The 22,510-nt window shown below is 40.9% G+C and overlaps 1 protein-coding gene and 2 non-coding genes across 6 annotated transcripts in view; 2 read left to right on the forward strand and 1 right to left on the reverse strand.

Moving 5' to 3' along the window:
* SBNO1 (strawberry notch homolog 1) overlaps positions 1–17,576 on the reverse strand; it is a 56,555-nt gene extending 38,979 nt beyond the window's left edge. For 2 of the 4 annotated variants that reach the window (XM_043442105.1, XM_043442085.1), the window contains exons 1-5: positions 16,758–17,576; positions 8,463–8,594; positions 7,812–7,916; positions 5,690–6,002; positions 2,286–2,386 (exon numbers count right to left, since the gene is read on the reverse strand). In XM_043442105.1, coding sequence (XP_043298040.1) covers positions 2,286–2,386; positions 5,690–6,002; positions 7,812–7,916; positions 8,463–8,594 — 651 coding nt within the window. In that variant the 5' untranslated portion in view covers positions 16,758–17,576. Of the gene's footprint in view, positions 1–2,285; positions 2,387–5,689; positions 6,003–7,811; positions 7,917–8,462; positions 8,595–16,218; positions 16,417–16,757 lie in introns of those variants that run through there. The other 2 variants (XM_043442102.1, XM_043442095.1) reach the window with 2 other exon arrangements.
* Positions 4,650–4,756, forward strand: LOC122425010. The gene has a single exon (XR_006264651.1). It is a non-coding gene; the product is annotated as a U6 spliceosomal RNA (small nuclear RNA).
* On the forward strand, positions 8,790–8,862 carry TRNAW-CCA. The gene has a single exon. It is a non-coding gene; the product is annotated as a tRNA-Trp (tRNA).
* Positions 17,577–22,510: the final 4,934 nt, after the last annotated feature.

Consider the following 22,510-nt stretch of genomic DNA (forward strand, 5'->3'; position numbering starts at 1 on the left):
AAACAGGAATATACACTACACTAAATGACCAGCCTCCCTTCTCCCTCTACCTTAAAAAAATTTTTTTACCACAGATATAATTGGAGGATTAGCTGGTCACAAAATTCAGGGACCAGACAAGTAATATTTCTAAGCCAGCTGGATGCAAAGTGGCAACTGACACCAAGCTTAGGGTGAAGGAGCAAAATGAAGGGGAGAGAAACTGTGGCACATGGGGAACATGTGACTAACACACAGTAGATGCTCACTACAACTCTAGGTATTTTTATGTGTTAGCAACTCATTCAAGATTTTTCAAAATAATGTGGAGGCCAAACAAAACACATGTCAATTGGTTCTGGTCCACAAGCTACCGGTTTGCAATCTGTTAGATGTCACTTAACTACTAGGACAATACAGAACTTTTGACATATTATGGGCAACATGGGCTGGACTAGAAACTTGAACACTAAAATCTTTAAGAAAAATACATTCTTATTTTCAAAAAAATCAACTTTCAAGTAAGCTGTTGGCACACAATTACTACGTAAACTGATACTGCCAGGACTTATTCTCCTGGTCCCTGTTCAAAACCTTGGGCACAAGTTGCTTTGCTGTCCCTCCAAGTCCAAATTCCATTCCCAGTCTTACCAATCCTCTGGTATCGTTAGGTACAGTCACCTCTTATTTTCTTATTTTTTTTCTTTCCCCTTACCTTTTCCAATTACCTCTGAAATTCCTCAAGTCTAGTTCCTTGTCACTTCCTTTCTGGATTACCTGACAATCACCTAACCTGTTTCTTCTTCCCAATCCATCCTGAGTCACTAACAAGCCCCTCTACTTCCATCCAGTGGCCCTCACTGGTGCTGCTCTAAGTCCCAAGTCCAACAAACTCAAGACCTTCTACAGAGCCCCCAATCAACCATTCCAATACAACCAAGCCAAGTCTCCTAAGCACACAGCTACCACCTTCTCTGTGCCTATTGATGCTGCAGCTCCCTTCCTAATACGCCCTCTCAGTTTCTCCATACTCAACACCCCAACTCCATGACACCTCCTCCATAAACTGAACTCCTACCAGGCCACCGGAGTCTCATCTTCCTCCAAACTCATAACCCTTATTGCGAGCATCACAGTGCACCTCTTGCTGTACCTTGTATTACTACTTAAACCACGTGGTGGTAAATTACATTACTAAAAGGGGGAACCAGAAACCCACCTCACAGAAGCAGGGTTAAACACTGCAATTATTAAATACAGGAATAGAATCAATTTTTTGCCTTTTCATACAAAGGTCCCTCTAGTCAAAGCTATGGTTTTTCCAGTAGTCATGTATGGATGTGAGAGTTGGACTATAAAGAAAGCTGAACGCCGAAGAATTGATGTTTTTGAACTGTGGTGTTGGAGAAGACTCTTGAGAGTCCCTTGGACTGCAAGGATATCCAATCAGTCCATCCTAAAAGAGATTAGTCCTGGGTGTTCATTGGAAGGACTGATGTTGAAGCTGAAACTCCAATACTTTGGCCACCTGATGTGAAGAGCTAACTCATTTGAAAAGACCCTGATGCTGGGAAAGATAGAAGGCAGGAGAAGGGGACAACAGAGGATGAGGTGGTTGGATGGCATCGCTGACTCAATGTGCATGAGTTTGAATAAACTCTGGGAGCTGGTGATGGACAGGGAGGCCTGGTGTGCTGCAGTCCATGGGGTCACAAAGAGTTGGACATGACTGAGCAACTGAACTGAGCATCAATTTACCTGAAGCATACAGCACTTTCAAAATGTAATAAAAAAAGTTATCATATGGGGTGGGAGGTGGAGGGAGGTTCAAGAGAGAAGGGACATATGTGTACCTATGGCTGAGTCATGTTGATGTATGGCAGAAACCAACACAACATTGTAAAGCAATTATTCTAGAATTAAAAATAAATTTTAAAAAAGTTATCATGTAATTGCTTATAATTAAACCATTATATGATCTGACGGTTCATAACTAGCTATATAATAATGCTCAATCCTAAAATGAACATAACTATGACATACTTCTGGTTAACTCCACACTGTCTTTTTTACTTATGAGACAAGATTCACAATAAAAAAGGTGTTAGTATTTTATGTAATACTCTATCAAATATGCAAATAACAATCACCTTGTTTAGAACACATTAGTTTATTCCAGTGAGGTTTAATGCTTACTTTATGTGGCTGAGACACTCTCTTTCACCTAAAACATATACTTAGCCAAGGGTATAGCCAAGTGTATTTTCATACCACACAAAAATAGAGATACAGTTTTTGAAACTCACCATGGTCGGGGAAAAACTCCTCATTTTCATGTCATTTATCCATATTCTTGCTACTTCTTTATTAGAAGACTCTTTCTTTACTGTGCCATTGCTTACATCAGCTGATGAGGAGAGACAACGTACATTTTAGAACAAGATATTGTTCAATTTTCTTACAGTTTCAAAAAAATTCAGTAAAGTTTACCCACTTCATAAACCAAAGAATATAAATCTGCTTATTTCCAATTAAGCATTAGGATAAAAATATTCAAAGCTACACATCATTATGCAGATAAGAATTGAAAACAAAAAGAAATGTGTGCACAGGAAATTTGAAAACTATTTATCAAAAAGACACCTCAACCAGAACACTATTTGGCAGTTTATTTCAAAACAATTACCAAAGGCTAGCATTATTCTGAGACACTTCACTTAGTTCTTAAAAAAAAACCCAACACCTGGTGTTATCACAGACACAGACTCAATCTCACTTGATCTGGAGGTAATTACTAACTTTCCAGGGAAAATAATTATTTCTTTTAATTAGGGGGAAAAAAATTTAAAAAAAAAAAATCAAGGAACTCTGGTCTTCCTTCCCTCAGAATAAAGATCCAAAGAACCTGGGCTTCTATCCTAGTGGTTAACAAACTCTTTTAAACATTAAAAACAGAACCTCTCAATCGAAGTAGAACTGCTTGACTGAGAAACCCAGAAACCCTGTAACCGGCTTCCAGCCATCCCTGAAGCATTCCCAGTACTAGTATTCTTGAGATCAGTGTGGAAATCACATCAGGAGAATGCATCAGCATCTTGTTTATGTACTCTATCAAAAGATGGGGAATACTTTGGTGGCCTGTCACTTTGGACTACACAATGACTAGGATTAAAGTGTTAGATAAAGAAGCTGGTACAGAAATAATAAATTTAAACTTGGGGACACAGATTTGTTTAATGTAACTGTGGAAGAGCCAGTGAACAGTTTCATAGAAAGGACTGGAGCTCAACTGAGAGACCAGAATCCAAAGAGAAACCCAAAGGGCTAAGGGCTGCAAAAGGGGCAATATCCACAGAGATAAAGAGACAGAAGAGAACAGGCAGGGAATTCCCTGGTGGTCCTGTGGTTAGAACTCCATGCTTTCACTGCTGAGGGCCTGGGTTCAATCTCTAGTCGGGGAACTAGGATCCCACAAGTCACGCAGGGCAGCCAAAAACAAAAGACGAAAGAGACAGAGAACATGCAAAACTTTGCTTTTCGTCATTTCATCATTCATCTTTCTTCCCTTTCAATAAAAAAATGACCCTCTCCTACAACACAAAAGTTAGTTTATCTTCAGCATTCACTTATCGTGTTTCTTTTTCATCCCTCCTCTAGTCTGACAATTTCTCAGGCTTCCACACAAGGATGGCCTTGACTTGCAGTCATCTGTCTTTTAAAAATTGTTACATTGGATGTAGATGTTACTGTACTAGATATTACTTGGTCAGCTTCAAATCTACCCTGTTTTGCTCTCTTTCCTCACAATGGCACAGCAGCAGTCTTTCTCATTAAACCCAGACTTTAATGAAAAGCAGATTCCACTAACTGCTGATCAGCCCTAAGTCTCCCAAGAGCCATTTCAGATCAGATGCTGCCCTGCACCTCAGCTAGGTCAGGGTCATCATGGTCCTGCTCTCCATGACAAAGGTTGGAAATCAGTCCTAAGATAGAGAGTTAAAACGATTTCTCAATGGGCATCAAGTTGCCAGGTTCCAGTTAGTTCAAGACAGTAACCTTGACAGTAAAACTACAGCCATAAGGCACAACAGTATGGACTCAAACAGAAAGATTAGATTATCTGATATTTTTTATTACATTTGTCACTGGAGACAATGTTAGTTCTGCATCACTCTACAAATACTCCTTGCCCATTCCTTCAGAATGCCCCCAGTCCTCTACTTCATAAATGCAAGGACATTAGAACTTCCAAGCAATCAATTCTGCTGCAAAATTACATACAGTCTGCATCAGACGTTAAAACCTATCTCCCACAACTGGAAATAAAGCAGTTGTGTGGAAGGAGGAACTCTCTACTCAATATCTATAACCTCATTCCAAGGGCCCAATGGGATGTTACATATATCCGCATAAATCACCAGGCAGGCAAGCAAATACTATTTAACTCAATGGAGAAAGGAAGGAAAGAATACCCTCCTCAGGAGTTCCCATTTTGAGAATTCCTCAGCAGTCCAGTGGTAGAACTCCATGCTTTCACTGCCAAGGGCACAGATTTGATCCCTGGTCTAGGAGTTAAGATCCAGCAAGCCACCCAATTCAGCCAAAAATAAACAAATAAGCAAATAAATTATTTGTTTAAAAAAAATTATTTGTTAAATAACTGAGCAATAGTGCTCGCTTCGGCAGCACATATACTAAAATTGGAACGATACAGAGAAGATTAGCATGGCCCCTGCGCAAGGATGACACGCAAATTCGTGAAGCGTTCCATATTAAAAAATAATAATAATAACTGAGCAATAAATAAAAGCCACTCTATAAAGAAAAATTAACTGTAAAATTTACATTCTTTACACACAAATGAATTTCTAAAAAAAAGTGATCAATCCACTGTTGAGCTTTTTCTCTTTTAGATCTAAACCTACACTTGCAAAGCTTCAGCCCATTACCTAAAACATGGTCCAGAGACTACCAGTAACAGCAACTCTAAAAAGTTCATTAGAAATGCAGAATCTTGGGCTCCATCCCAGACCTATTGAACCTTATTCTGTTTTTTAACAAGATCCCCAGGTAACGACTTCCCTGGTAGTCCAGTGGTTAAAAATCAGGCTGCCAATGCAGGGGACATGGGTTAGATTCCTGGTCTGGGCAGATTCCACATGCCATGGGCAACTAAGCCCATGCGCCACAGCTACTGAGCCCACACCCTAGAGTCTGAGAGCCCTACTACTGAAGCCCAAGCACCGTAAAGTGTGTGCTCCACAACAAGAGAAGCTACTCCAATGCGAAGCCTAAGCACTGCGACTACAGAGTAGTCCCTGCTCGCCACTTGTACCCCTTTAGAAGTACAGCACAGCCAAAATAATACAACTCAGCACAGCCAAAATAAATAATTTTTTTAAATAAAAGGATCCCCAGGTGACTCATAGGTATAAAGTTTGAGAAGCAATGATTTAAAGGACTGAGAAAAATGTTAACCAGCTATTCACAATATACAAAACTTGAGATCTCATGGTGTTAATGCAGCCTCTCAATTCCACACATTATCTCAAAGCTTAAAGCTTCTAAATGTTTGCTTCCTTGAAGTAGAGTCATGCAGACATCATCTCTTTCATGCTCAGTTCTTTCAAGACCTACGTAAACCCCTGAAAACACACTGACATATCTTAATAAAGGCAGGAAGTTGATACTACTGAAAACAAAGACTTACTAGCTGCTGTTGCAACTGGCTGAGCAATATTAGCCGGTGGCTTCAGTTTCATGAGTTCATTCAGACTATTATTTTTTAGCAGGTCCTTCAGTTGAACTTGGTCTTTTGAAGGTGCAGAAGTTACGGCATTTCGTACTGCTGGTGCTGAGACTGAAGGACGTGTGTTTGCAGTAGTCTGAATAAACTTCGTTAAAGTGATGGTTTGCCTATTCGTGGTTACAGGTGGTGTCTTAGTCATTACAATTGTAGATCCCAAGGTCGGAAGCTGATTTATCTGATTCAGCACAAACGTTGTAGTAGATGGAGGCTGCTGCTAGAAAACCATATACATCACACCTGTGAAAAATTCTTTACTCTCTAGTGCAACTCATATCAATAAACAGAGGAGGCCATTTAAAAATCTAAAACTGACTTAAGAACCTCAGCTAACCACTGGCACTTCATTTCTAATAATTATTAGCCATGAACAACCTAGTTAAAGGCTTCCCTGGTGGCTCAGTGGTAAAGAATCCACCAGCCAATACAGGAGGTGCTGGTTTGTTCCCTGGGTTGGGAACATACCCTGAAGAATGAAATGGCAACCCACTGCAGTATTCCTGCCTGGGAAATCCCATGGAGAGGAGTCTGAAAGGCTACAGTCCACGGGGTCACAGAGAGTCGGACATGACCTAGCAACTAAACAACAACAAGTTAAAATACACTACTTTAAGGAAAAGAAGGTATAGCAGTAATGCTGAGGGCAGCAAGCATAAAATGAGAGTATCCTAAGTAAGCTGTGATGTACAGCAATCCTATGTAACACAAGGACTAGGAACATAACTTCTAATCCCAGCACCGCTCCAACTAATAAGATAACCCTAGGCAAATCATTTATGCCTGGAGGTGGGCTCTCAGAGGATCTTTTTCATGTCTAAAATTCTTTGATTCCTGTAGAGTGTTTTTTGTCTATTGCACAGACTATACTGATGTTTAATTTACTAGGATAAAACCACCAAGCAGAGTTTTAAGTTCCTATGACATATGAAAAATCTACCCAGGTAAATTACAAATATTAGTGATAATGTGGATTCTTCCTTTGAGTCTAAGACAAAGCTACATAGCATTTTATTTTCTTTAGTTGGGAATGGGAGTTAGGAGCTGGACAAAAATTTTTTAAAAAGTCAAGATCTGAGGATAACAGTATGTCTGTGACTTCTACAACTAAAGTACAACTAAGATTTTTTTATTCATTTATTTTTATTAGTTGGAGGCTAATTACTTAACAATATTGTAGTGGTTTTTTGCCATACATTGACATGAATCAGCCATGGATTTACATGTGTTCCCCATCCCGATCCCCCCTCCCACCTCTCTCCCCATCCCATCCCTCTGGGTCTTCCCAGTGCACCAGCCCTGAGCACTTAAAGTACAACTAAGATATTTTTATAAATTTAAATCTATTTCTACTTTCTGCCCCCTTCAAAGTATCTGTTATTTCTCCATGGCTTCTCTAACAAGAATCTTCTAGATTACTATTTATCAATTTTAAATGTAACTTTCAACAGTACTTTATCACAAAGTCATCAAATTTTAACCTAACAGTTTATCTAATAATTTATATCATTAGGGCTCTTAAATAAGCATATTTCTATGTTTAGGGAGTTCCCTGATGCCCTGGTAGTTAGGATTCCAGGCTTTCATTCCCAGGGCCAGGGTTCAATTCCTGATAGGGGAAGCTGAGACCCCATAAAGCATAGCTACCAACAACAAAGCTGCTATGCTTAAAGTGAGATGAGGAACTCTACATTTAAAGCATAGTAATATCACATAAAAATTATTATGTGCCAATGGACCAAACTAATTAAAATGAAAAATGTAATGGGATCACGTGTAGTTCATCTTTACTTCATGAATTATCATTTTCAATAAATAAACTAAAAAAGTGCTTTTTTCCTAACTATCTTTTGATCAACATAACTAACAGAAGAGTGAAAGAAATGTTTTATAAAGTAGGTGAGAGTAAAATATTGGGAAAGCAGCAAAAAGTAGAACTAGTGAGATAAACTGTTTTATAATAAAGGTTATTTTCTGACCATAATCCTAAACTATTTCCATAGCAACACCAAATCTAAATAATTCTTACCCTAACATTTAAAAGTGCCGGAGTGGGTACCGTCTCTGGTTCTTGTTTAACAGGAACTGCTGCTTCAGTCTCCAAACCTAGTTCTAATGCACTAAGCGGCATTGACTGGAGAGAAAACATCAGAGAAAGAAACAAAGAATGATGGCAGTGAATTCTGTTTCAAGAACAAGACATGTAGTTATTTTACTAAAAAAAAAAAAACTTCAAGCTTTACATTCAAATGGAATGTAAAACCACTGATACCAGGTACAAAATAACAGTATTTGGAAGCATAATGTCTTCGTTAAACTACACTAACACCAGAATCTTATTTTTGCTTTCAGAGAATGTGTATTGTGAAACCTCTGAAAAATGTTTGAAATCTCAGAAAAATGTTCCTATAAAGTACAAAGACAAGTATTGAGATTAGTGGTCCTCCACAATAACTATAAGCAATTCATCTCTTGCTTTTATATCATCATATATCAAAGCAGAAAACGTCTTGATTTGCACTACAAGTATTTTCCACCTTGTGAATGAACACTAACACTCAACATAAGAATAATGTCCACATGCATATTTAAAATTAAGACTTATTAATACTTCTCTCTATAATAGAAAATAAAAATAAGAAAAAATTCATTTTTTGCAGATGCTTTGGAAAACTCTTACCTGCTGTATGGGAGGCGTAGGTGTTGGAGTTGCAAGCCCCGCATCTCCACCATCAATATCAAAGAGGTCATTTGGACTAATTCCACTCTCGCTCAAAGCAGCAAGCAGTAAATCTTGCCCTGGTTCCACCATCTTTAGAACAAAATATTAAATATTAACATAAAAAACTTAAAATGACAACTAACACTTTCTAAATATAAACCAATATTTTCTACCAAATCCATTCATTCAATATTTATGAAGAATCTTCTACATAGGAGGCAAAAACAGATGAAAATAGTCTCTTATCCAAAGAAATTCACATTAAGATGGAAAGGACAAGGGACTTCCCTGGTGGTCCAGTGGCTAAGACTCTGTGCTCCCAGTGCAAGGGGCCCAGGTTCAATCCCTGGTCAGGGAACTTGATCCCACGTACCACAATTAAGAGTTCATTGCCAAATAAATAAACATTTTTAAAAAAGAAAAGAAAAGCCACACTATGTAATTCAAAAATAAAGTGGATGATTTAAAGAAAAAAAAAAAAAAGGTGGAAAGGACAAACAAGTATATAAATCACAGCAAGAGTCTATGTCTACAAAATGCTGTGGGAACAGAGAAGGAAATGATGAATTAACCTGGAGAGAGAGGTTACAAAGATGACAATGCAAGCAAGTCTCAGGTAAGAAATCACCAGGCAGACAAGGATCTTCTGATAGTGTATTCACACCCATGGCAGCACAAAGATATTGGCACTCTAAAAAAGACGGCTACAGTAATTCACCATGTTCACCGTGGGTATGGAATCTCAGAACAGAAATAGGATGTTCGCAAAGGTGATGGTGAGAGACAGGAAATTATCGCCTACAGCCTTGTGCACTATGCTAGAGAGCACATTTAATCTTATGAGCAACAGCGGTTACTAAAGGGTTTTCAGATAGAGAACTGCATGATGTAGTCAGATCTGTGGCTTAGAAAAATTACTCCATAGCAGTGTGGAAGCAAACTGAGAATGGGTAGAGTAAGACCAAAGCAGGGAGACATCTTAGGAAACTGCTACAGCAGACCAGGAAAAAGATGATATGGTGTTAACAGCAGGGTACAGAGATAAAGAGGGGAGAATGGATTCCAGGATATTTACGAAGGAGAATCCGTAAGTTTAAATAAAAGCTCAAAATGAAAGAACATGAAATACACATAAAGTTTAAGTTGGTAGAGGATTAGAGTTAAGCCATGAGAAAATGGGATGGTGGGGGCAGGGGGATGTTGAGCCCAGAAGACCTAAAGATACATGGAGTTCAGGGGGGAAAATGCCTCTTTCGATTAGCCAGACACATTTTCAGATGGAGTTTCCCAAGCCAGATCAAAGTATTCCACCACTAAGATGGATTTTTATCTATTTTGTAAGGAATAATAAAGTTTAACAGAGCTTTCTCAATTTTAATTTTTCTCATTCATTTATCTGAAATAACCAATTTATATATACAAACATAGGCAATCTGACCACTTGGTTTTTCTCAGAGAACTATTTCATGCTACATAAATAATATCCTAATTTCAGTTAGTCCACTTGTTTTCAGACTGTGAAATAGAATTAAATGTTTCATTATGTCCTATCAAAAAAAAAAAAAATTGTTAGCCAACAATACCATGACTTCCCAACATACAAGAACTACTCTTTTAGATGAAATCAGAACATTTTAACAGAAAAATTCTCTACTATATAGGTCTATGTCATCTGTACATCATTTAGAAAGATGGTCTAAAGGAAATATGAATGAGTTTCAGGTGGAAACCACATACACTGAGAAACAAAGTAAGGGGAGACCTGCTGTTTAAAAAAGAAAGAGTGGGAGAAGGCAAGGGTGGGATGTTCTGAGAGAACAGCATTGAAACAAGCATACTATCAAGGATGAAACAGATCACCAGCCCAGGTTGGATGCATGAGACAAGTGCTCAGGGCTAGTGCACTGGGAAGACCCAGAGGGATGGGATGGGGAGGGAGGTGGGAGGGGGGATCGGGATGGGGAACACATGTAAATCCATGGCTGATTCATGTCAATGTATGGCAAAAATCACTACAATATTGTAAAGTAATTAGTCTCCAACTAATAAAAATAAATGGAAAAAAAAAAAAAAAAAGGAGAGCCCAAAGATTTCCCCAAAATTTTTCAGAGAAAAGAAAAGAAGTTTAAGGAAGAAAGCATTTTGAGCAGGCAGGAGGAAGGGGAACTAACAGTGATTAAGTTTCTTTTGAGCTTCCCTGAAAGTTCAGTTGATAAAGAATCAGCCTGCAATGCAGGAGGCTCCGGTTCAATTCCTGGGTTGGGAAGATCTGCTGGAGAAGGGATCGGCCACCCACTCCAGTATTCTTGGGCTTCCCTGATGGCTCAGCTGGTGAAGAACCCACCTGTAATGTGGGAGATCTGGGTTCGATCCCTGGGTTGGGAAGCTACCTTGGAGAAAGTAAACACTACCCCTCCAGTATTCTGGCCTGGAGAATTCCATGGACTGTATAGTCCAGGGGGTCGCAGAGAGAAAGACACAACTGAGTGACTTTCACTTTTTTCCACAAGCCTTGCAGTGTGTTTAGCTCTTCATGTACATCACTAGTCCATGACAACCCTTAGCAAGATAGGTACTACAATCCTAGACGTGAAACTGAGGCTCAAAAAGCTTAAATTACCCACCCAAGGTCACACCTAAATCTAGACTTCTCAAACTGCCAAAGTAATGCCATCTCTTTCCAATCAGTAGATAAAGAAGTCAATGTTGGTATGAAGTTTCAATACTTAACTTCAGAATAAATGCCTGTCTGAACTGGAATGGGGAGTGTTAGTATTACACAGCAAGATGGGAATAGTATGAAAGAACCAGATGACAGAGGAGACAAGTAGGAGAAATGTCCCAACATGGATTTAATATAAAATTGACAAACTATTCTAATAAGGAAGTAATATATAATAGTTGGTCATACTTTATAAATTACTATTCTAATATACAGTACACATGTACCAACAGTGCTAAATCAATGCTTAAAAAAATACATTTTCATTCTGTAAAATACTTCACTAGGACCAATGACCTAACTAATTATACTCAAAAGTACACAAACATCATTAAAATTTATTTCAACAAAAAATCATTTAAGTGTTACTGAATTCATGAGCTTTTTGAAATATATTTTCTGAACTATCATTAAAAGTACAAAAATATTATGGAAGAGAGGAATTTGGGGAACAAACTTGTTGGCATTCACACAATAGATAACAGCAACAGTTATAAGTAACATTATCAGTGATCTCTTCAAAGTTCATAGGAATCACAATTTGAGACCCTCTGATCTGAGTAGTGACCAAGTAGTGACAACACCATAAGACACATTGTCTTTCACAAGCTATTAGTGAAAAAGATTTTAATTTTATACACATCTTATACACAAATAACATCTAGAGCCTTTCTCTCAAGCCAATTGGGCATAAATTTCCTATTTGTACTTTTTTTTGCAATAAGAAGTGGGGAAGGGGATATAGAGGAAACATCTATGCCAGTGTTTAACTTCATTAAGCAAAAACCCCTAATATTTAATCATATTCCTATTCTGAAACTATTACAGACTCACAGAATTTCAGTGCTCAAGCTAACAGAGCCCCTAAAAGGTTGTATTTTGCAACCTTCTCCACATTTTACAAACAAGTAAGATGTATTCCTGAGAGAGAAAACAACATTTCATTTTGAAAGTATATAATGTAAACGCAAATACTGTAATGTGCAAAAGAACTGTTACAGTGTGTCTACAAAGATTTCACAGACCTCAGGTGACATTTAACCTAACAAATACTTTGGCCACCTGATGCAAAGAATTGATTCATTTGAAAAGACCCTGACGCTGGGAAAGACTGAAAGCGGGAGGAGAAGGGGATGACAGGGGATGAGATGGTTGGATGGCATCACCGACTCAATGGACATGAGTTTCAGTAAACTTTGGGAGTTGGTGATGGACAGGGAGGCCTGGCATGCTACAGGCCATGGGGTCACAAAGAGTCGGACACGACTGAGTGACTGAACTGAACCTAACAAACCTAAAAGTTAATAACCATAGAGTGATTCTATTTCAAACAATGAACAACAAAAAGGTTCTATTTTTATCACAAATACTTTCGAAAATATCACCTGTTCAAACAGTACATCTATCAAAGTATCCATGATAAATAACAAATAATAAATAACACGGTAGTAAAGAGAAACTAAGAAATATCCTTGGCAGGAAAAGAATCCTGAGAAACAGCAGCCAATCAGAAAAATGAAAGGATACAGTTCCCACCGAGAATACCAACACTGAAACCTATCAACAGACAAGGTTCCTCTTGTTGAGACCAAAGCAGATCTTTATAGCTCTGGGAAGACAAGGGATAATCTGCAGTGGCAACAGCACACCACAGAGGTTGAAGTGGGAGTCAAACAGAACACACGGTTTTGAATACTGCTAGTAGTATAAGACAGTCAAGTAATAACCTGACTCAGTTTTCTCATCTTCACATGAGAATAAAAAGAGAATCTACTTTATAGGATTGCTGTGTTGATTAAACGCTATACCACTTGGGATAAATACTAGCTACTAGCTATTAACTATCATACTGATAAACATTACTACAAAGTTCAAAAAAAATGTTTTTCTTCAAATTGCTGATGCAACACCTTATTTCCAGAATATAAACTTTACCTGTTGGCAACTTAATTCAATAATTAACTTCCATACTAGCTCTATAAAATACTAGCTCTCTTTCACTCAGGTCATACTTTCAATTTGTCCAGTTAACCAGCATATCTAGAGGAAACTGGCAGACATCTTCAAATGTGTACACATATCATTTTTAAGAAGTATCTTAAAATAAAATTATCTTAGGGAGGGGACATACCTATACTTGTGGCTGATTCATGTTGCTATATGGCAGCGTGTTTGTTGCTCAGTTTTGTCTCTTTTGTGACCCCATGGATCTATGGCAAAGGTCCACACAATACTGTAAAGCAACTATCCTCAAAAAAAAGTCTCTCTGCCTGAAAAGGATTTTTCTCATTATTTAGTAATGCTAAGCATGTCTGATTTTTGACCCAACTTTTGTTTTTATGCAGCCGGGATGTCCGATGACTGACATTTAGCTTGAGAATCTGAAGGGTAATGATCCACTTTGAATTTAACTGCTAAGTCCATCAGCAAGTATTCACGGTCTCCTGGGTACTGGTTCCTTAAGAATATTAGGCAGAAGGGAAGGTAGGTATAAACAGGTTTGCTAAACAGAACTTCCTTCACCTAAAAGGACACACTCTGTACCTTTTAACACCTACTTCCCCGGGCAGCAATCACTCAGTGACATGCCCCCCCTTCACTCTCACTGCAAAACCTATAGAAAGAATGGAATCACAGAGGAATGTGCAGATTATATACAAGCTCCAAAAATGCTTTGAAAAAGCACCATGAGAAAGAATGGGGGAGGAGGGTGAAACTATATTCTCGATCACAACATGAAACTCTGATGGCTAGTCTTCCCAATATTCACTGTATGGTTGGACTTTTTTCTCTTAACTCTCAAAATAATCCATGAGTAAAAATTACCTGTTATCCCCTTGTTGGAGATGAGATACTGAGGCCTAGAGAGATAAACTGTAACAAGTTAACAACAAAGCAAGCTTGGAGCAGAATTACAAACCTAGGATGGCTGATATCACATCACCCAGATTCTGTGTTTTGAATCCCATACCAGTATGTTTCAAACTGCCAGTCACAACACAATGTATTGTCAAATAATTTACGTTATGACCAGTATTTTTAAAATGTTTCAAATACAGACTATTCAAATATGTTAAATACAGAACAGAATTAGTGCAGCACACAGTAAAAGGTAAACATTATTATACAAAACTCAGTTCTACACATGTATTAATGTGCTAGTTCACAATATAAAACACATTTCTTACTATGGAATACAGTGAAAAGGTTTGAAAATCACTGCTCTGTGCTACATACTATCTCCTAAGAAGTAAACAAGCATATTAATTTGATGGATTTTGTACCATATATATATTTTTGTTCATAAGAGAGAGTTCCTGCTCTTCAAGAGCCTACCCTTTCCCTCTACAGAAAATTTCAGTGGTATCCCAAGGCTGTCCTTAATACTCAGTTCAGCCACATCAAAGTGGATCTGTCAATTAGCATAAAAAAAGACAACTGCAAAAACTGAAGGATTACATCATTTTAGTTATTAATTGGGTATTTAATGGAAAACAATTCCTCTCAGAAAGTATCTTTCTTTACTCCAATTTTCGAAAACCCCAGAGCCTCATGAAAAGTCAGGCAACTTGTGAAGACCAGCCCTCAGACCTGCCTGCTTTCTTACTTCACAGGCAGGTCAGCAAATCTCAAATCAAAGCTCAATTTAGAGACTAAGAAAGGACAAAATGTTATCTGTACCTAAAGTCTTCGCGGCATGGGGGGGGGGGGCGGGACACGACTTTAAAAATCTCCATAGTGCACATTTTAAAATGGTAATCTCAGTAACGCCCTTAAAACCTGTAAAACTGTCTGAAACACAAAAGCATTCAATGGACGAATGACCGGATGAATGCATTTATCGACTATAAGTCACTCACTAAGCCTCCCTTTTTAACACTTATCCAGAAACTGAAGTAAAATTTATTTAAATTTCTGAAGAACTGTAAGGAATAAATTTAGACTGGAAACAGAGTTAGACTGGGAGACAAAAAGCAGAAGCCAGAGGAAAACAGTAAAGATGTCTTCTCTGGTAAGGTAAAAACTGGAAACAACTTCTTTCAACATGAAAATAAAATGTCCCCTTGATAGCAAAACTAATATCCTACTAGCAGTAAATTCTACATTTTACCCTAGACATTCTGTACAAACTATCTTTTGTGCAGTGATGAAGGCTTTCCCCATTGCTTACAAAAATCAGTTCTGACCGCCGTAAATAACCGGGAAAATATGGGATCCCTTCGCACTGTTAGCTGGTTTAAGTGACTGCAACTCTTACGAGGAATGGCGATATAGCAACTAAGGGTTTGACAGCTTTCTGGGCCCTCCTTGGCCGACACTTTAGAACCCTATTCCGTCTCTAATTCTGGTTACATTGAGAATATGAAATATTTAACTTAACAAACTGCTAATAACCAACTTTCAAAGGTCAAAGGGAACCCAGCTTTTAACCTTCTCCCATCAACACGTGTTCAGTACAAACTTCCGGGTGCAGTTACAATTGGCTGCGCAATTCAATGGATAAAAACGTTGCTTTCTTTGACTCTCATTTTCTCTCCCGTTCTTTTCCCACGTTTCTCAACCAGCGACTCCCCAAAACAAAAGCCTCCCACAGTAAACCGAGCACGCACATAAAAAAGAGCTTCTCTGTGCGAGGATCAAGTTAGTGGTCCGCAAACATTAACCAAACAGAAGCACAAAGCCGGGGTGGAAAGGGGAGGAGCTGGATGCCAGGGTCAGGAAAGAAACAATCACAAGGGTTCAGGAACATCCAAACCTCCTCAGCGGTTAAACCGACTTCAAACCACTTCTGGGAAACCACCAGCATATACCGGTTTGGGGAACTTTAGATGCTCGTTACGCCAAACACTCTCAAAGTAAGCAAATCCCCAACCAACTTGACCCTCCACAGAGATGCCTGCTTAGTGTTTAGGAGGCGGGCGAGCGAGCTTGGGGCAAAATTAACCTCATCACTGGGTGAAGCGTGAAGGTGGCCCCACGTGTCCCACGTACCGTCCCCACCACCCCGACAGCGAGGTGACCAGCAAATTGTAGGTGCGGTGTCCCGTCGCTCCCCGCAATCGCCCTAAACCGGAGCAATCCTTGGATACGAGGACTTCTGAAGGATTGCGGAGCTCACTTTCCTGCGGGTCCCGGGACCTCACAGCCCTCTGGTCCAGCCGCGGAACCAAAGGCGGCGAACCAAGCAGAGCCGGAGCCGGCGTCCGCAGACGATGACTCCTCGCTAAAACCAGGTGCCTCCAACCCGGGACAGCGGGGCCCTCGGGGCCCGAGAGCCCCACGCGCGGCGACCGCAGGGCCCGGCGCTGACGGGCGGAGGAAGCGAGCGCGGCGGGGCCGCCGCCGGGACTGTGCCCCCAAAGACTCCGGGGCGCGCAGCGGAGGGGGCGGCGAGGGAGGCCCCAAGCCAGGGAGAGGTGGCGGCCCCCCCCCCCAGCCCGGCCCCGCACGGCCCCCTGAGGAGGGTGTGAGTGGGAGGCTGTCCGGGAGAAGGAGTGTGGAGGCAGAAAAGGGATAAGGGGTGGACTTACTTTCCCCGCCGGATCCGACACCGGAACAGCTTCTCTCAGGTGACGAGAGCTTGAAGAACCAGAGGCGACGGGAGCGGAGGCGGCGGTGGCGGCGGCAGCAGCGGCGTCCGGCTCTGCCTACCTCCCCGCCGCCATCTTGACGCCCCTCCCCCCAACCCCCCGCCCCACGGGGAGGGGGTGGGGCGACGGATGAGGCGCCGCGCGCACGCAGCGCGCGCCGCGCGACCCACGTGACTTCCTCCCTCCCCGCCCCCAACACCCCACTCCCTAGCGCTCCTCTCCGCCCCGCCTCCCTCCTAGGTGAAGGAAGATGATTTCCACCCCCCCATGACCGCCCCCTGCCTTCGCCGCCAAGCACGAACTCCGTCGCTCTCGCCGACAGGGTACCAGTGGTTGGATCCAAGGGAATTCCGGAACCCAAACGGTCCATTACCGCGGCTCCCGGGTGGGCGAGGGGTGAGGGGGCCGGGTTTCCGAGAAGGGGGAGGGGGGAAGGCGAAGGCCGCCTAAGAGAGTCACGTGTCTACTGCTTCCGCCGGCGCTCGAAAGACCTCGCGAGAGTTCCGTTCCTCCTCCCTTTCTCCCCCGCGGGTTGTCGGGAAGAAGGTCGGTGCTTTGACTTGCCACGAGGAGGTCAGCTGGTGGGCCGGGCGCATGCGTGCCACACCTGCTTTCAAAGTCGGGCTAGGAGGGGCCTGAAGCTGTTTTGAAAACGTTTTCGGTGTGTGGCTTTGGCCCAGGAAGTTACCTAGTAGCGTCTCTGTCACTTTGAAACGCTTGTTACCTTAATGAATTCTAGAAAAAAATATTCGCCTACTTATTGCTTCTTAGGCTTGCTCAAAGCACTTTATTCAATGTGAAACCGCATGTAACTGGCGCCCCTCGGCTAGTCTGTTACCATAGTCAGATCCTAAGGAGTGAGAGCGCGGTTAGACCCTCTTTCTCTTTTTCTCGCGCACATCCACTAACCTGTTGCTCTCAATTAATGATTGCTGCAGGTCTGTTGCTACCTCCTGCCTCTTCCTTATTTTTGTATTCTCCGTTATTGTTATTGGTACTACTACTAAATGACCTGACCCAGAATAAACAAATTAACTTGGTAACTCTTTTGTAAAGTCATCCTGAGAATGCTGTTTGAATCGGTTGCTTAGGTAATGGGCACGCTGGGTGACTCTTGCCCTCTACCGGTGGCGCGTCGAACTCGCCTTGTGCTCAAAGCAAATTTAGTGGTTTGGTTAACTTGGAGGTAAAAGTGTCAGCTCTTCTAGACACAGTATGGGGCTAGGAGAGTAGGGGGGGAAATTACGGCAAGAATAATTGAGTCTTCCAACGTAGTGTCTATATACATAAATATGTATTGTTCAGTTCAGTTACTCAGTCGTGTCCAACTCTTTGCAACCCCGGGGACTATAGCACAGGCCAGGCTTCCCTGTCCATCACCAACTCCCGGAGCTTGCTCAAACTCTTGTCCATCAAGTCAGTGATGCCATCCAACCATCTCATCCTCTGTCGTCCGTCCCCTTCTCCTCCTGCCTTCAATCTTTCCCAGCATCAGGGTCTTTTCTAATGAGTTAGTTCGTCACATCAGGTGGCCAAAGTATTGGAGTATTGGAGCTTCAGCGTCAGTCCTTCAGTGAATATTCCGGAGTGATTTCCTTTAGTATGGACTAGTTTGATCTCCTTGCAGTCCAAGGGACTCTCAAGAGTCTTCTCCAACACCACAGTTCAAAAGCACCAATTCATATGTATTATATATGTGTACGTATAAATAAATATTTTAAACTGTGTTAGTGGCTCAGTAGTGTCCGACCCTTTGCGACCCCATGGAATGTAGCCTGCCAGGCTCCTCTGTTCATGAAATTCTCCAGGCAAGAATACTGGATTGGGTAGTCGGTCCCTTCTTCAGGAGACCTTCCAGACCCAGGGATTGAAGCCAGGTCTCTGCATTGCAGGCAGATTCTTTACTGTCTGAGCCACCAGGGAAGTCCAGGCATTTTAAATTGCAGGTTAATTACTTTGCTAATCACTTCTGTTATTTCATTTACTGCATACACACACACACACACACACACACCCCCCTATAAAGATAAAAATAATAAAAATAGTTCCATAAGAACAATGCTTTGGAGGAACTTCCCTGGCGATCCAGCAGGTAAGACTCTGCCCTTCCAATGCAGGGGCTCAGGTTGGACCCCTCATGGGGAGAACTAAGATCCCACTTGCCCCACAGCAAGAGGCCAAAAAAAAAAAAAACCATTGGAAAGCAAGGTCATTCATCTGTCTTGTTCATTACTTTCCAGTAGACTGGTTTATGATCTAGTATAGTTGACAGCAAACAAGCAATTGTCATATTATGAAAGAATGCAGCAAAGAAATCTAAGACAATGTAGTTAATGCATCACTGTCTTTGAAGCTTGGTTGGAGCAATTCAGTTTCCAAGTGGCCCCCAAACTCTAGCTGAACACTGGGACTATAGATGAGTCCTAGATCCACCTTTTTTTTGGTACTTCCTGAGCATCTAAGCCAGATTCCCTAGCAGCCCAGCAGTTAAGATGCGGTGCTTCCAGTGCATGGGTCGAGGGTTCAGTCACTGATTGGGGAACTAAGATACCCCATGCAGCGTTGCTCATGCAAAAAAAAAGCCAGATCCTTGCTGCCATCTCTGCATCATCTCTTTACCCTGAACCAAAGTAAAAGATGGAGTTTCGGGGCATATCTATACAACTGCACATATGCACAAAAATGTTATGCACAAAGTTATTCATGGCAGTAGCAATTTGTAGAAGCAAAAGATGGAAACAACCTTAATGTCTTTGAAGAAAAGATGAACTGACTAAACTATGGTACTTTGCTACAGTGAAACAGTTATTAAAAACAATGAAGCACTTCTGTCTATGAGAATACATAATATATTTTGCTTGAATGTACACTCAGGGCATCTCAGAATGACAACACAAGTAGTGGTTGTATCAGGGGATAGAAACTGAGATACTGAGGGTCAGAGGCAGAAGGAAAACTTACTGGAAACACCCAGAATAGAGATACTGCTAGAAGTAGATAATTCAGAAAAATTCCCTATTCAGGCATGGTGTCCATTCTTTTCCCCTGTGGCTATTTATATTTACACTGTACTTCTCATTTCATTCAAAAAATATTTATTGAGTCAGATATGTTAGAGATATTGTGTTAGGGACACAAGTTTAAGAAAAACAAATCAAGGAGAGGGGAAGGGGGGATGTCCCTTATAGAGTAGTAGGCCTTAATCCTCAAATTATACAAAAAAATGTAAACTTGTAAAAAAAAAAAAGTAAACTTGTAACTGTGACAATGCAACATAAAAGCTAACAGAACCTATTAGAGTAATTTGATCTCATCAGGGAAATCAAAGAAGGCTTCCTTGAGAGAGTGACAACCTCCTTAAGAGTTGAAAAGTAGGTATTAACTTGTAGAAGTGAACAGGGAACTTCAAGAAGAGGAAACATGTTTCTGTAACAGGACTGAAGCAGAGAGAACAGACAGTAACAAAGCAAGTTCAACAGTTATTAAGATAGGGGAGAACCTTCACTAACAAAGCAAGTGCATCAGTTATTAAGACATGGCTTTTCTGAACTTTGCTGGTGGTCCAGTGGCTAAGACTCCATATTCCCACTGTAGGGGGCCTGGGTTCAGTCTTTGACCAGGGAACTAAATCCCACATGCCACAACTAAGAGTTCTCATGCCGTAAGTAAAGATCCTGCATGCTGCCAACGAAGATCCTGAGTGCCTCAACTAAGACCTGGTGCAGTCAAATTCATTAAAAAAAAAAAAAAAAAACTGTTTCTCAGCTCCAAACTCGAGCATCTGTGCTCTCCTTTGTGATGCACTGCAAAACTACACTGCTGCTTTGCCAGCTGTTTCAATGTTACTCTCTGCAAGGCAGGAGGGAGGCTGCCAGGCTGGAGGAGGAAAAAGTGTCCTGTGAACTTCCTCCCAGCAACACCTCTTCACCCTGGCACATGCCTTTCCTTCCTACAGCAGCAGCTGTATCCATTTTGCAGTTTTTCCCCACACTTTACTGGTAGAGCTGGCCTCATCACACCAAACTCTCCTCCCAGACAGGAGGACCAGTAAGAGCATCCACAAGGTCACTCTCTAAGCTCAGAGACACCAGCTCAGAACCCCCTTCCTAGGAGTTTGGTATCCGCAACATGGGGCCCCTCCTTTATTTTTTAACTTTGTTTCAACCCTTTACTTTTTTATTTTTTACAATTTTTTGAAAATTTTGAAATTACCAGGAAGACCACTTGGTTTTTATTTTCTATTTATTTTTATTTATTTGGCTATACTGGGTCTTAGTTGCGGCATGTGTGATCTAGTTACCAGACCAGGGATCTGACCTACGCCCTCGGCAGTGAGAATCCTAACCACTGAACCACCAGGGAATTCCAGGGAGAGTTTCTGTTTGCATTTTCACCCTATGCATTTAATGTATTTATAATGAATGCTCTGCTATTCATTTTTATAAACTTTCCCTTAAAAAATACCATATTTAAGTTATTAATTTAAAAGCATACTATGGGATATTAAGAGTTATGGGTTGAACTGTGTCCTCCCCGAATTCATATGTTGGAGACCTGACATAAATCTCAGAATGTGACCTTATTTGGAGATAGGGTCTTTACAGATCTAATCAAGTTAAAATGAGATCCTTGAGGTGGGCGCTAATCCAACAAGACTGTGTCCTTATAAAGGGAAATTTGGAGATAGACGTGCAGAAGAGGAGAACACCATGTGAAAATGAAGCCAGAGGTCGGGGTGATGCTTCAACAAATCAAGAAAGCCAGCCTACCTCCAGGAGTTAGGAGAAAGACATGGAAGAGAATCTTCCTAACAGTTCCTCAGAAGGAACCAACCCTTCCAGGACCTTGGTTTTGGACTTCCAGCCTCTAGAACCATGAGGTGATACATTTTTGTTATTCAAGTTGCTTAGCTTGTAGGGCTTTGTTAACAACAGTCCTAGCAAACTAATGCAACTATTTCGAACAAGTCTCACAGGAATTCCCTGGGGGTCTAGTGGTTAAGAATCCGCCTTCCAATGTAAGGGGTAGGGGTTCGATCCCTGGTCAGTGTGGGAACTGAGATTCCCACATGCCAAGGGGCTACTAGAGAAAACCCGGGTACTGCAAATAGGACCCAATGCAGCCAAATATATATATTTTTAAAAAGATTAATATTTGTTTCCTGAAAAAAAAGACTCAAAAAGTTCATTCATCTCTTCAAGCTCACAAATTAAAAGGTCTGTCTGAAAATAAATAAATAAATAAATAAATAAAATTAAAGGTCTGGGAAAAAAAAAAGCCCACACAGAAAAAAATGTGAGAAAAATCCCATTCTAAATTGAACAGCCTGAGCTATGCTGCTAAACCATCTCTAAACTGACTTTCAAAACAAACAAAAAACTACCCTTGCTCATAAATGCATAATTTTCCATGTGTTTTTTCAATAAAATTATGATTTTTATAACTAAGGAATTCCCAATCAACTGAACAACTAGCTTGTAATACCTTTTCTTAAAGACAGATGTGGCAGTGGGGAAGGGGGGACCAGGAGAAGGGGAGGGCAGTGGGCAGGGGAGCGGACTTTCCTGGCTGTCCAGTGGGTAAGACTCTGCACTTCCACTTCAGGAGGTGCTGGTTCAATCCCTGGTTGAGGAACTAAGATCCTACATGGCATGCAGTGGTGGCAAAAAAAAAAAATTTAATAATTTAAAAAG

This window comes from Cervus canadensis, chromosome 1, assembly GCF_019320065.1.
Source record: "Cervus canadensis isolate Bull #8, Minnesota chromosome 1, ASM1932006v1, whole genome shotgun sequence".
NCBI classification, from domain to species: domain Eukaryota; kingdom Metazoa; phylum Chordata; class Mammalia; order Artiodactyla; family Cervidae; genus Cervus; species Cervus canadensis.